General features: G+C 40.2%; 1 protein-coding gene across 3 annotated transcripts in view; it reads left to right on the forward strand.

The window, feature by feature from the left end:
- The window catches only part of mrtfba (myocardin related transcription factor Ba), a 35,090-nt gene extending 20,220 nt beyond the window's left edge, over positions 1-14,870 (forward strand). For all 3 annotated transcript variants that reach the window (XM_055150019.1, XM_055150020.1, XM_055150021.1), the window contains 8 exons: positions 1,371-1,618; positions 5,111-5,276; positions 6,207-7,148; positions 9,013-9,123; positions 9,497-9,646; positions 9,720-9,869; positions 9,978-10,038; positions 10,207-14,870. In XM_055150019.1, coding sequence (XP_055005994.1) covers positions 1,371-1,618; positions 5,111-5,276; positions 6,207-7,148; positions 9,013-9,123; positions 9,497-9,646; positions 9,720-9,869; positions 9,978-10,038; positions 10,207-10,724 — 2,346 coding nt within the window. In that variant the 3' untranslated portion in view covers positions 10,725-14,870. The remainder of the gene's footprint in view (positions 1-1,370; positions 1,619-5,110; positions 5,277-6,206; positions 7,149-9,012; positions 9,124-9,496; positions 9,647-9,719; positions 9,870-9,977; positions 10,039-10,206) is intronic.
- The last annotated feature ends 463 nt before the right edge of the window (positions 14,871-15,333 follow it).

Consider the following 15,333-nt stretch of genomic DNA (forward strand, 5'->3'; position numbering starts at 1 on the left):
AGAAGTACTCAATTTTGTTACTTAAGTAAAAGTACAGATACCGGAGCAAAAAAAAAATTGTTAAGTAAAAGTATCACAGGAAAAAATTTACTTAAGTAAAAGTATTAAAGCACCTGATTAAAAATGTACTTTGAGAGTATAAATAAAAGTATTTGGTGCAGATTTTGGGATATTCAAAAGTAGGAATTTTTATTTGTGCAGAAGTTCCTTCAACAGAATCAAGTGTTTTTTCTAGCTGTTTTTATTTTTTGTATATTTTTGGCCAAATTTTGGACATGTTAAAATAAACCCTCAGTATTTTCTGCACATCTCACGCTGTAATAAAAAATACTTACAATTTTCAGTCCTGTTAAAACATGTAGTGGAGTAGAAAGTACACATACAGTATCTGCTCTCAAATGTAGTGAAGTCAAACTGAAAGTATCTACTTCAAAATCTACTCAAGTAAAGTGCAGACATCAAAATTTAGTTAATTAAGTACAGTACTTTTACTTTGTTACATTCCACCATGGATCATACTGCTCTCAGTGAAACAGCACAGAGTGGACGTTTATGCATAAACTAAACCAAACTAAACTAAAAGGTGTTGAAGAAATGGTCTTCTTATTTGCTGTTATTGACATTCTCTGTCTGGCTCTGTGCTCTGCTAAAAGCACTTTGTCCAAATCTAATTCTAAGAAGCTACAATTATTCAAATAGATGAGTACATTCAAATAGGGCAGACAATGTTTCACTGTCCATTTCCTGTCAATACATAATGTAAAAGGCAAGACAAGTTTAACTGTATAGCACAACTTGTACACAGTAATTCAAAGTACTTTACAGGAAAAAGAAAGACATTAAAACCACAATACAAACACTCATTATAAAATAAACATTAAAGGGCTCATATTTGTTGTTTCCTCATCACAAATATATCTGGAGTTGTGTTTTGTTTCATTCACACCTGTTTAACACATAAACCCTGCATATTTAGGCTAACTTCTTCTTTCTTCTCAAACAGAAGATACTCTGTTTCACCTTGTGATGTCATGTGGTAATACAGGAAGTTCTCCACTATGTTTTTAAACTCCATGCATCTTCACTAAAATCATTTGGATAATTTCAGCCCTAGAATTGCCAATCTCTGCTGAACAAAAGGTAAAAAGTAGCTGTTAACATGCTTCATGACATCACAAGGTGGAACTGAGCATTTTGAGCTTTGGAGATGTAGACAGGAAAGGTTTACTCAAACATGTATAAACTCCAGGTATGTTTTGATATGATATTGGACCTTTAAAAGAAGAAAGTGCAGAATTAAAACATTTCAGTCACGAGTTCCTGAACAACAGCTTCATTTTTAGTCTAAAATGTAACTATTCTTTTTCCAGCAAAGCCAGCAGAAAACCGGTTCGGACAAAAGCCGCAATAAGAAATCCAAAGAGCCCAAGTCCCGCGTGAAGAAGCTCAAGTACCACCAGTACGTCCCTCCGGACCAGAAGCAGGAGAGCGCCGAGGCCCACATGGACTCCTCCTACGCCCGCCTGCTCCAGCAACAACAACTGTTCCTCCAACTGCAGATCCTCAGCCAGCAACAACAGCACTACAACTACCAGACCATCCTGCCCGCCCCACTCAAGTACGTGAGAACTACTGTGGGATACTTATGTTATGTGGGACTGTTTGTGGGGGGTAGGGTTGTCATAGTAGCGGTATCTAAGTAGCAATATCGAAAATCGGGTACTAATTGATACTAAAACTAATATCAAAACTAAATGCTAAATTGAGCAAGTACTGATACTAAAAAAGTCACATTCAAAGGACAGAAATTACGCTTTCCTGAATAACTTTAGAATGATCTTGAGCTTTATCAGAACTAATATAAAACTAGTGTACTCACATGGACCACTATGGAAAATATCTGGATGACACAAACATAAGGTCACATGATAATATAAAAGAAAATACTGTGAAAATTGTCAAAATAAAGAGTGTTTTTTTTAATTTATTTATTTATCATGATGTCAGAATTCAGACTTTTTTCCTTAGTATCAAATTAGAGTTTGCAATTTTAATATTGTGACAATTCTAAGTATAAAAATAACAATATTGGATTTTTATTAATAATACTCTTTATTCATACATATTCCCAAGTTACGAGTCTTCAGTCACAATATTTCTACCTATATTTGTGAAAATGCAGCCCTAGTTTCAAATATATTTAAAGCTGCATTGTAACTCTACTGGTGGAGAGTCTGTTGGTAAAATGTAATTGTTTTGCCGGGAATGTTCTAGTCAGGCTGGCACCACCTAGTGCCTCTGCTCAATTTAATTTCTCTCCAGTGACTAGGTCAGGAATCAAAATGCAATAGACCAGGGGTGTCCAAACTTTTTTAATCAAGGGCCACATATCTAAACTGAGATGAAGCAGAAGGTTGATTGAGGGCCACAGACTGGTGCTCAGTACAGGGAATAATCGAAATATGTGCATGTTTAACATGTTAGAATGAACCATCAGTCTTTATTCATGCTAAGATTAGCTTTATCAAGGTAGAGTTTTAAAAAATTTGCAGTAAAAAATTATTTTTTAATTGATGCAAGGTAATTTGGGTCAGTTCACCTGGAAGGGCCAAGAAAAATTTGTCTGAGGGTGGCATTTGGCCCCCGGGCCATAGTTTGGACATGCCTGCACTAGACAGTTCGCAACAGTTCGGGGGTCACATTTCCGCAGATCTAGCCTGTAACCTGCTGACACCACCTGCTGACACCACCTGCTGACACCACCTGCTGACACCACCCTTTTAAATATACATTTTTTAAAGTTTGGCGTTTCACTTAAATAATTAATCGTTCAAGGCAAAGCAGTGATATCTCCATGGAGATGGTGGCAGGACCTTCCACCTCAGAACTTTTAAAGTTTTTTAAAAAGCAGCCCTGGCTCCTTCCTTTAGTTTGTTTAGATTTTATTTTTGTTTATTTTTTTAATCACAATATTGTTATTGCATTATCATTCCCGTTAATCCATTTCAATTTGTATGTCAGCTGAAGAATTTGCATTGCCTTTATTGCCTGGCTATATAAAGAGCCATTAGTGAAAGCAGTCCTAGTCTTAGTGCAGGTGAAATTGGTCTTATCTTTGTTGCGGTGCCTGTTATCATGAATGAGGGTTAGCTTGTAGCATCCCCAGTTCTGAAATTGAAAACCTCTCAAGTCAAACCAGACATTGTTTTTCAGCCTTTGCCTCGTGGTCGATTAGCTTGTTTCCAATAACAAGGCTGAGTCTGGGGATAATGGCCGACAGGAAGTGGTGCGAGCAGCTGCCGTGTTTGTGGTTGGAGCCTTTGAACTGAGCGTGCACTATGGAGCCGCTCTAAGTGAGACGGCACACGCTAGACATTCTGGTCACTTGGGTTTCCTGTTTGTTTCCAGGGTTGCCAGATTTTTGTCAGAAAGCAAAAAGTGACAAAGACATTTCAAAAAGAGCAATATGAGCAATCTCCATAAATATAAACCAAAAAAACACTAGTTAAACGTGTGTGCCCCTGTACAAACGCTAATAAGAACTGCTGTTTTATTTTTAAAATAATCAACATATGTAAAATGTTAACAGGTTGTTTCAGTCTAGAGCAGTGCAATGAATTGAAATTCTGTCAAAATCGCAGTGTGAGATGGCGTAATAATCAAATCAGAAAGGGAGCAATTATTTAGATAAATAAGTTGCATCTTTGTATAGAAAAAATCTTGTACCTGTAGTTTAGACCCAGGTTGCTATGATACCAAAATTTCTACTCAAACTCAATTTCTATACTGAGGAAAAGGCTCATTACAAAATTTGTATGATGGAAAAAAAAGGTATGATGAAAAAAACAAACTTTATTTATAGAGTGCTTTTCATACAAAAATGCAACACAAAGCGCATTTAGTATGTTATTTTCAGCACAAAATAATATTGCTTCTTTAAGTTATCTTTTGTCCTTATTTATGGGATTTATTATTATATATATTATATATATATATATATATAATATATATATATATATATATATATATATTATACAGTACCTGAGTATCTATTTTTACAACCCTAGTATAGACCTCCATAAACATGTTCTGAAATTCTTGTATTAGTTCATCAGTTCATATTTCAGTTTCTCTCAAATAGTAATACTCCTGAACAGAATCCTACTTTTTAAGGACGCATCGCAAATTTAACTGCAATTGCAATATTTGTCAGAAAAATCTGATTTTTTTTATTAACATTTTGCGGTGTCATTTCAGTCATTACCTGGTCTATTAACGTGAATCAGAACTGTAAAAAGACTAAAAATCACCTGTTTTATGATTGTTACGACCCAAAAGATTTGAGTCCCAACATATTTAGGAAAGGACACGGGAACCAAAAATAGAATTTTAGAGTTCTTTTATTTTTGTTTGTGCAGAGATGTTTAAACCAAAAAAAAGAAACCCTACCAGTGCCCAAACCAAAAGTAGCAACAGAAAGGTGGACCTGGTGAGACGGCCAAAAAGAACAAAAAGGTGCGACACCGGGCCAACCCTATACAGGGCCGTAGGAGCCGGTGCCAGCACCCGTAACTAAAGACCAACAAACCCAACAACCTAAACCCAACAGAAAAGCGAAAACAGGACAGCCGGTCCCACCAGGTCAAACAAAAGGCTAACGGCTAACACAAGCTACCAAAACGATGGAGCAGGAGAGCTAGCAGGGCGTCTCCCAGCACGAGGCGTGCGCGCTCCAGTACCTGCGGCGGCGGCGGACGAGGAGGAGGAGAGAGCGAGAGAGAGAGCGAGGCGGCTCGCGCATTTAAGGCCTCTTGCCGGAAATGAGGACAAAATAAACTACAAAAACATAATTAACTTATCAGAACAAAACTAGGCAGAAATGCTACAAAAAATATGAACAATAAAAAGAAAGCAGGGAAAAACCAAAAGTGCCCAAATGTAACAATGATGTGAAGCCCTAAATAATATGCAAGCAAATCTAATTTTATGTGGCTATAAAGAATCAGACCTGGCAACTCTGTCCATTTCCCACTCCCCTCTGTGAGTAGCCGCACATTCCTGTCCACACACAATAGCTCACTGGTGCATTGTCTCTGTGTGTTTCCTGCAGGCCTGTGGCAGAGGGTCAGGGCGCCAGCACGAACAGCCTGCCCACCTCCATCGTCGTGTCTCTGCCCACCGCCCCGCCTCCGCCCCCACTGCCCCCCGCCCGGCCCGTCAACATGCTGACCAACCGCAGGCCTGGAGTTCTGCCCGCCAACCTGGAGGAGATGAAGGTAGTTGAATATTTTCAGCTCCGTTTGTGGCGTAATGTGTTTGGTGGTCTGCAGCTTTGGTAACAGAAAACAAACATAAAAGTCAAAAAGTTAATTTAAATACTCATGTTTAGCTAAAAAAGTGAAACTGTCTTTGAATGAGCTTTAAACGGGCTTGTAATAAAGTGAAATGTGCTCTTACATAAGAGTTTTTATCATTTGTCAATCAGGAAGTGAACTAGTTTGTATAGATATATCGCCAAGAGTATTTTTTGGTATATTCTACTAAATTATTTAGTTTCAGTGCTACAGTTTTCTTGCTTGTTTAGAGGAAGGAAACTTATTTATGCAACACATTTAATATTTTCATTGTTCTGATGATTAAAATGTTTGTTAAACCGCTTCTTGAGCAAAGTTCTTATGAAACAAAAAGACTTGTAGTATCACAGTCATGATTTAGCCTTTATTTTTACTGAACCATATTGAATCGATTTGAAATATATTGTATCGAATTGAAAGCTCATTTTATCAAGATATGTATCGAATCATGGCCTATCAATCATATCTGCAACTTCTTAATGATACCCAGCCCTAGTTATTACCAGGACGTCAAACTTATTCCTCCTCATTGATCACTAGAATAAGTCACAACTTTTTTTTATTTTTTTTATTTAATCATAGTTTACTTTATTACCAGTAGTTTTTTTTTTTTTTAATTGCACCATAACGTCACAAGTTCCTTTCCCACAAGTTTGTGAATTCTGACAATAAATCTCACTTGCTCACTTGATTCATAGACAATAAACACTTTATGATTAGATGTTACACACTGGACTCATTTAGATTCAAAGAGCTGCTTTTATTTGTACTGGGGCAAACTAATTTGATTTTATTAAATGAAAAAGGTCTGGTGTGGCCCTTTTAATAGTAGCTGTTGCTGTTTGTCTCCAGGTGGCTGAACTGAAGATGGAGCTAAAACTTCGCGGCCTGCCCGTGTCCGGCACCAAGACCGACCTGATCGAGCGACTCAAACCCTTCCAGGACAGCCCCGCACCTGTCCCCGCCCCCGCCCTCGCCTCTGTACCCTCCACCACCGCTTTAACCGCCGTTCCCATGGAGATCGCCACTACCGCCACCACCACCTCCGCCGCCCCGACCATCATTCTCCCCGCCCAGCAAGCATCACCCAACGACCCCACGATGCCCACCCCTCCCGTGTCGCCCATCCCGCAGGACGTCGGCATGCCGGACGCACCCGCCGAAACGCCGCAGCCCCCTCGCGTCCCGGAGGAGAAGGACAGGCGGCTGCACGAGAAGGAGCGCCAAATCGAGGAGTTGATGCGGAAGCTGGAGCAGGAGCAGAAACTGGTGGAGGAGCTCAAAATGCAGCTGGAGGTGGAGAAGAAAGGCGGGATGAGTTCGGACCCCAGCGTCAAACAGGAAGCGAACAATATTTTTTCCAACTGCACGACTGTCCCGAATTCGATCGTCAACACATCGCAAATAACTTCCAACGCTATCAAAAACGAAGGTGCTATTTCACCAAACTGCCTATCCACCGCGTCCAGTTCGATTTTAGGCTCCCAGATTACCGCGCCCCTACCCACCATGGTCAAACTGGAAGATGTGACGGTTTCGTCCGGGAAGCCGCTCCAAATTCAGAGCCAGTTGGTGACGCAAAGGAGTCCCAAGCTCCAAAACAGGCCACTGAATCAGCAGGCAACCCCAGGCTTACAGCAGTTCTTCATCAGTCACTCAGGGGGGGTGTCTCAAGTGCTGGGGCAGCCTCAGACCCTCCTCACGGCCGCGGGACAAGCTGGAGCACAGATCCTGGTGCCCGTGTCCCTGCCCAACAACGCCATCCAGCTGCCCACTACCACAGTCAGCCTGCAGGTAAACTAAAAACTAGGTTATGGTATATGGTATTGGGGGTGTTGTGCCTGTATGTTTATGACTGAATGTTCAGAAGTTTCCATGCAGACACAATATACACAGTAGCAAATACTGTAAAGAAACAAAAATGGAAAATGGATTTAAACAGCACATTTTCAGGAGCCCAGTCCGAGCGTTCATGGTTCTGTTTTTAGGTGTCTTTTTGATTTTCAACAAAAAGACTGAGAGTGACTGAACTGAAAAACTGTTGGCTAATGCTTTGAAAGAGGACACAAAATCAGCTCAGATTGTCTTAAAACAAACTCAGGATAAAGTCTAATTTAAGTAACAAAGCTTCAGACAGAGCAGAGTCTAGAATCAATGGTGTTTATGGTTAGGATAGTATTGAATGTAATATGATTCCAAACAAACTTAATATAATCCGTTTTACATATATGTTTTATTTACATGATTGGACTTTGGTTCATTTAATGTGGGAAGGTTTTATTTGCATAAAGAAATAAAATACATTGAAATAAGAAAATACAGCTGTTGAAATGTACAAGTTTCCTAAGTATATAGTAAAGATGAAATAACTAATTTAGTTCATATTAAAATCTTCTTAATCTTGCTTGTTTCCATAAAGATGTTATTGCTTTGGCTATAATGTAATAGCCAGGCTGGTGCCACCTAGTGCCTCTGCTCAATTTCATTTCTCTCCAGCAACTAGGTCAGGAATCAAAATACACTAGGCGCTTTGTGAAAACCCCAGAAGTGCAAGTTCGGTCATCAGCCAATCAGCAAAGAGTCATATATTCAGTGTTGTCAATGATTCCAGAGATCGAGGATTTAAAGCCGGAATAAAGAGAATGTTTGGTGAATTTCATCAAGGGGAAAGACGTTATTGTCCTTCTTCCTATGGGACTTGGAAAAAGCTTAATATACCGGTTAGCTCAGTTAGTGGTGCGTTACATACATCACAACCAAATAGCAGCTATTGGTTAAATAAGAAGTACCTGCCTACCGTTGAGCGAACAAATTTCCTATGAAGTGAAACCGGCTGATGAATCAGGCTAATAATGTTCCACAGTACAGCAATAAACTCTTATCTCCATGAAGACAAGCAGCTGATGCCATCGAGTCAGAGGCATAGACTGTATATTTAAATGGGTAAACCTGAAAAATCTCCCCCCTCCTCTCTGTAACTGCTGCTGTCAGATTTGACTGACTTAAAATATTCATATGAACCCGCACAACATGATCCTGGTATTTTTATTTCACTATTAAGTCTGTAAATCAAGATATGAACATTAATAAGAGACATGGCTAAGCCCCCACCCACTATCAGCACATTTAACTCATTTGGATCAAAATAATAATATAAGGCAGGTCAGCAGTGGGAGGGCATCTCTCTATTTGGCAACTTACTGTTATTGAACCATTCTAACCCGACCATATCAAATGCAAAATACTAGCATACTGTAACATGTACAAACATTCTGAAGGTAGATGTCTATGTAATGCTAACTATGCAAAGAAATGTTGTGTCCATGCTCAGCTCCATGTTGCTTATTTTCATTTCATTTCCATGTACAAATGGATAGCCTCGTGTATACCTTGACCTCAGTGGCTGATCAGACGTAGCAACCGCTCGGCCACAGTCAACACAGACTGAAGCCTCCAGGCTAATGAATTCTTACCATTAAGTTCTAATAATAGACTCCAAAGGGCATTCATTATCCTGGAAGACTTATTTCAGTCCATTGCAACAAGTAGGAGATGTTTTTAGTTTTTAGTTTAATGAAAGATTCAATCCAGTAATATTTTATGCATTTTAATATTTATTTTTTATTAATTTATTATTATTATTTTTTTGCTTTTGCAGCCGGTTCAACTCCAGGCGGCCGTGTCAAACCCTGCCCCAGCTCGTGTCCAGACCTCTGTGCCTCAGCTACAGAGCGCTAAGATGGATGCCACCCCCACACCACTGCTGCAGGTCAGACTGAGTGAAAGTGAAAGTAAAAATTATTGGAGCTAAAGTCTGGTGGTGAAGAGGAGATAAAGAGTCTGAGGAGGTTGATAGTTCTGATGCTACAGGCACTATGAGATGGGGGTTTTAGATCAATATTTTGATAAACAAATGAAAACACAGTGGTCCACGAGTGTCATAGATTATAACCATGTAGCAGGCTCAAGCACAATATGTGTTCTTTCTTTTAAAAATCTTTTTGTAATCACATTTGGACCATACTATATCCTCTGTTTGATGGGCCCATTGTCTTTGATCTTTGTGCTTTCTGTTGCAATTTTGTATAAAAAGCACTCTATAAATAAAGTTTGTTGTTCTTGTTGTTGTTGCCTTTGCACAGACCCTGACCATGTGCAATAACAACAGTGGTTTGGAGAGTCAGACCCGAGCAGACCTGAGCCCCCAGTGTTTTCTGAGGACCTCCCCAGACCCCAGGGTGTCTCCTCGAGCCTCCCCCAACCATCACATCTCCAACGGACCCCTCAGCAAGGTAGGACATCTGAACAACTGTATCATTGCACCTGTTTGTTTGTAGTAAATATTGATAGTTTTCACTCTCCCAGTCACCGGTCCAGTCTTCCTCTCCGGGGCAGCCTACATTCATCCTGCAGCCCGCCCCTCTGCTTCCTCCGCCCCCCAAGAGCCGAGAGCCGCCCCGCTACGAGGATGCTGTCAAGCAGAGCCGTAACCTGCTGACCAACCACTGCTCACAGGTCAGAGCATTGGGCGCATCTGGTTTAAGCCTTAAAGAGAGACTGTTTTAGCACAGTGGGTCCTTGGACCGCCTACACATCCCAAATTTGACTGATGTGTCATTTCAGGTTTCCACGGCAACAAGCCAGCAAATGGATGATTTATTCGACATCCTTATTGAGAGTGGAGGTAAGGTGCCATTTACGAGCATGCATGATGATCAGTAATAGGGAAGAATTTTTATAACAGAGGTCTTTATTTAATGTAAACCTCCAGCATGTTAAAAGGTTAATCTCATACATGTTCTTATTTTTAACACATCATAAATAACTGAATCAAATTCATTTTGTTCCTCAGAAATCGCTCCATTCACACAGCAGGAGACCCCTATGCCGGTGAATAAGGCTCTGCCAGTCACCGCTCACATCAGCACTCTCCCAGTCAACACGGTCCTGTCCAGACCGCCCCCTCAGGTGCAGCTGGCCCCTGCCCCGGGCCTGGCCACGCTGGGGGACCCCTCTCTGAGCTCTCTGAGGGGACCCTCTCCTCTGTCCCTGAGCTCAGAGCAGCAGCTGGAGGCTCTGCTGGAGGGCACACTATCAGACAGCTCCCCCGCAGACCCGCGCACACAGGGCCTGATGGAGGAGCTGCAGGCTCAGCTCATGGAGCAACAGCCCTTCTCTCCCATGGACACATCCGAGCTGTCCTTTTCCTCATCACCCCCCTCCTCTCTGCACATGGGTCTGTCTGACCCCGCCCTGGACAACATGGAGTGGTTAGACCTGACCATGCCCCCTGGTCCCGGACCGCTCACCCCCCTCACCATCCCCTCCGACTTCCTGGACTCCCACGACCTGCAGCTGCACTGGGACTGAGCTGTTCAGAGCCCCTCTCACAAGCAGCAGTTTGCACAGCTCTAAGACGGCTCACGCTGGGCTTGAGGATTTTAGAGGAATAGGAATCCATTTTAAAAGACGATCATCTACAGAGAATGAGCCAAACCACCACTACGAGACTCTTGTGAGCCCCGCACATGGGTCTGTACTGAACTACTGGACCAGTCTGAGGCTGTGTGCCATAGCATGTGTGCAGACTATACATTTCATTAAGCAAATCAAGCTGCACAATGTAACACAAACCTCTGGATTCCACCAGGTAAACAAACTCTCTCAGACAGGTGCATTACTACATGTGTTTAAACACACTCTGCTCACTCATGTACATCCGCAACAATTGATGTTCGATTGTAAATAAGACTCAGAGCTGCCACACGGAGCTGGTGGAATCCAGGAGTTGGACAGGACCAATTCTCTTTCTCTATCAAAGCCACGCACATGTAGTCCAGTGTGCAGAATATCCTGTCACATAACTGTCGAGTGACCTATAGTGACCCCAGGGTCCAGCTGATCAACCAATGACTTTAAAGAGCCTGGACGTTATCCAGACGACAAGAGGAGTTTCTCCTCGTATTGAGTGAGCTATGCACTAAACCACCTCACAATACTGAAATGTGAAGCATATCCAACAGCATCCAACCATGTGATCAAACTGATGTGATCGACTTTATGTGGCCAATGCTCCAGTCTATTTGAATGTATCAAGTAACTAAAATACTTTTACTGTCGGCAGCTTTTCTGAGGGCCTCAGAGGAAAGGGAACAAACACAGACATGTGTGTGTGCTGCTCATCATGGACATGAACAGAGCTCAGCTCTGCTGTGGACACTGGCCTTGTCCTGCTTTGTCACTTACTGGGACTGCATGTTGTCAAATAGTAAATATATAAATTGCCTTTACAGCACATACTTAAACCTGAAGGTTTTGTGCAGATTTCCACACTAAGGAGTGACACTGAAATGCAGTACGGTCCCTCTGAAAACAAAGCCAGGAAAAAGGGAGTGTTTGAGCACATGGGCTAGTGTGAGCGAGCTAGCATGATTACATGTGTCTATAAATGTGTATCCGTGTGCAGTGGTCTCTGTCTTCTGCATGTCCTGTGAGTCTACTCTGTGTGCATGACTGTTTGATATGAGGCTGCTTTGTGCTCCTCAAGACTGTTTATCTGTCCCACTGTCACACGCACAGTGAACAAAGAGGGCTACGCTCCTTTTCAAACACACATCCAAGTATATCTTACATCCCAACAATGCATCATATCATTCTACTGTACACAACACAACGCACTGGCTGCACAGCATTCTCTTGTCTTCTGTAAAATCATTTAAACAGATAAAAAGTAAACCAAAATATATTCAACAATATGAATGTCACATTAAATTCTAGTGTTTTGTTAGAAGAAATATCATAATTTTTTTTCACAATTATGACACAATGACCAAATCATTTTAAATCAATAATTCATTTTCATTTGCACATTCATAGATGCACATTCTTCAATCAAACTTTCTGAATTAAAGAAGTAATATTAATGTGATATAAGGCACTTTACATTTGCATACACGTTTTGGATATATTTCAAAGTTAAATTTAATTCTAAAATGTTGTAATGTAATTTGAACCCTATATTATGTCACTTTCAAAGGTGCACATTTCCAGATCAGGAACATTCTAATGTAACATTTGTTTTAAAGGGCCCATATTACACTATTTTCTCATCTGTGTTATAATGTTCCTTTCTCATCAAAAGTAAACCTAGAGTTGCGTTTTGTTTCATTCACACATGTTTAACAAACAAACCCTGCAGATTTTTCTCTCAAACAATAAACTCTTACACCTTGTGATGTCATGTGGTAATACAGGAAGTGCTCCACCGTGTTTATCAACACTTTCACTAAAATCATTTGGATGATTTCAGCCCTAGAATTGTCAATCTCTACTGAACAAAAGGTGAAAAAGGTGGAAGGTGGAACAGAGCATTTTGAGCTTTGGAGATGTAGACAGACTAATAAAAAAGGATCCATGTGTGAACGAAACAAAACACATTCCCATGTATGTTTTTGATGAGGTAACAGCTTTATAACATGGCTTAAAGCTCATAAAAATCTATTCTGTGTAATATAAGACCTTTAAATTTAAACCTCTTATTTGTGACCACTTCTGTTTTCAGGCATTAGGGGGCGCTAGTTCTCACCACAGCTCACATACCATATTTTGCGTGCCACTTTAGGCTCAGTTGAATCCATGCTAGCTGATATGTATTCACTTCAGCAATAATTACAGCAAAAAAAAATGTCAAAAATGTTCAAATCAGCGCCAAAAACTAGGCAGACTACTTTTAGCTTTTGTGTTGTGCGTTTTGTTTCATTGTTGTTGTTGTTCATATCTTAGGAAATCGTTTTTGATATCCGTTGCCAAAAGCAGGCCTTGAAATGTAATCTCACATTTTGTTTTCGTAATGTTTTTAGCGTTCACAATTGTTGCTTCTGTACAAAGAGCGGTGTCACGTGTATCTGTTTGCTTGTGGTTTTGAATTATTATGATTTTAGATGTATCCAAACCACAGAAAGTGTATTGTCAATGATCACTCACCCTTGGACTGTGGTTAAGAATGGGGCAGGGACAGCTCATTGCAATAACAGTGGTGGAAGAAGTACTCAGTTTTGGTACTTAAGTAAAAGTACAGCTTTAGGAACAAAAATGATCACATGATAGATCTACTTAAAGGTGTAACTTTTTGGTAGGCTGTTTGTCACCTGCTTGTTTCTGTGGATATGTCATTGCTCTGCCTGGAATGTTCCACAGTATGACAGCTCTGCCTTACATTTATTCAATTACAGGTGGCTTTATAGCTCAAAAATACCCAGAAAAACAGGCGTTCTGTGAGTGGGTTGCCTCTCCACGGATCTGGCCTGTAAATTGGCCTGGTTTAGTCTCCATGAAGATAGAAAGGTTTAATATCATACTGTGAAATATTCCAGACAAAGCAATAACAGCTTCATGATAAAAAGCATCTGACAGACCCTCCACTAGAAAAGTTACACAATGCACCTTTAAAGCCACAGAAACTTGTGTTGATTGCACTGAAAAATATGTAGCCTTACTCTGAGCGCGCTCGCATCTCCACAAACCTGACTCTTATTTGGAAATGCTCTTTTGGTTATAATAGTCAACCATGTGGTGTATCTGTCTTCATGGAGAATGTTCCGAAGTGTAGTTTTAACTTTGTTTAAATGCCACAAAGTTACACACCGCACCTTTAAGTGAAAGCACTGAAGTAGGTAAAAGTATTCCAGACATATTTTGAAACTGCTATGTTAAATGTAGTGATAACCCTAACAACTAGATTTTTTTAACATAATATAATATGTTTAAATCTGAGACTTGAACTCAAAACCTTTAGTCAGGATGTTCCCATGGAGATACTGAAATAACCCATTGAACATTATGAAAAGTACTATACTTTTCAATCTAAGTACACTAAATTACAAAGTATAAATACCTGCTCTTAAATGTAGTGAATTAAAAGTTAAATATCCACTGTAAAATGTACTTTAAGTAAAGTACAGATACCTAAAAATGTTACTTTTACTGTGTACTTTGTTACTCTCCACCACTGAATAATGCTGCTCTCTTTGATAAACTGTACTGTCAGATACTGCCTTGGTTTTATCCTGTGTTGTTTTTATATCAATGCTCCTTTGTATCGCGGTCAAAGGACTTCATATTGTCTAGATAAAACTACATGGGACAGGAAGTGGCAGCTGCAGTCTCAGACCAGTACATTTTTAGCAGACTCCGCTCCCATATGTATACAGTACATGTGGGGGGTGTAGTACATGGATCTATACGGTCTTCTTATACTCCCATGGTAAAGTATCAGCAGCAGTTAGCATCCGTACAGTAGTAGTTGGTGGTAGCCCTCTGTATCTCGCGCTCATGCCACGCCTCTTGTTGTTTGTATGCCATATGTTTTGCACATTGTGTACATATTTCTATAGATGTAATGCATATTTTTATACATGTGAAACATCCATGGCTCTCTATTTTGTACATACTCTAAAAGATGTATATAATAAGTACTGTATGCCTTTATGTGACAATAAATCATTTGGTGTACTGTGAGTTTGGGAGTATGTCATTTTTTTAGTTTAAAGGTGGAGAGTGTGCTTCTTGCCTGTCGTCATAGAGACTGCATTTACCTGGAAAATGTACCGTATGGCATTAAATGTATTTTGCATTTCTTCAAGCAATCAATATGTAATCCAATATTTTTAATATAAATTGATATATTTAACTCGCTGACATTGTTGGGGACCACAAGGCACATTTTGAAAACTTTTTTTTTTCATTGGAAAAATGTTAGTTATGAAACTTTCCAGACCTTTTCAAACACTGTTTGGGACAAGAAGGTTATAAATATTGTGACCTCAAATTTTGGGGTTGAAGGGTTAAAGTGGAACTAAACAATGATTCCACTTTTTTTGCTCCCCAACATTGCATGCATTGCATTTTACTGACTTTGTCTACTATTTTTGCTATTTTAATGAAACCTATATTTTCCGTTTTGAGGCCCCCAATGGCAACT

This window comes from Boleophthalmus pectinirostris, unplaced genomic scaffold (assembly GCF_026225935.1).
Source record: "Boleophthalmus pectinirostris isolate CB_2022bp ecotype Guang Dong unplaced genomic scaffold, ASM2622593v1 HiC_scaffold_14, whole genome shotgun sequence".
NCBI lineage: Eukaryota > Metazoa > Chordata > Actinopteri > Gobiiformes > Gobiidae > Boleophthalmus > Boleophthalmus pectinirostris.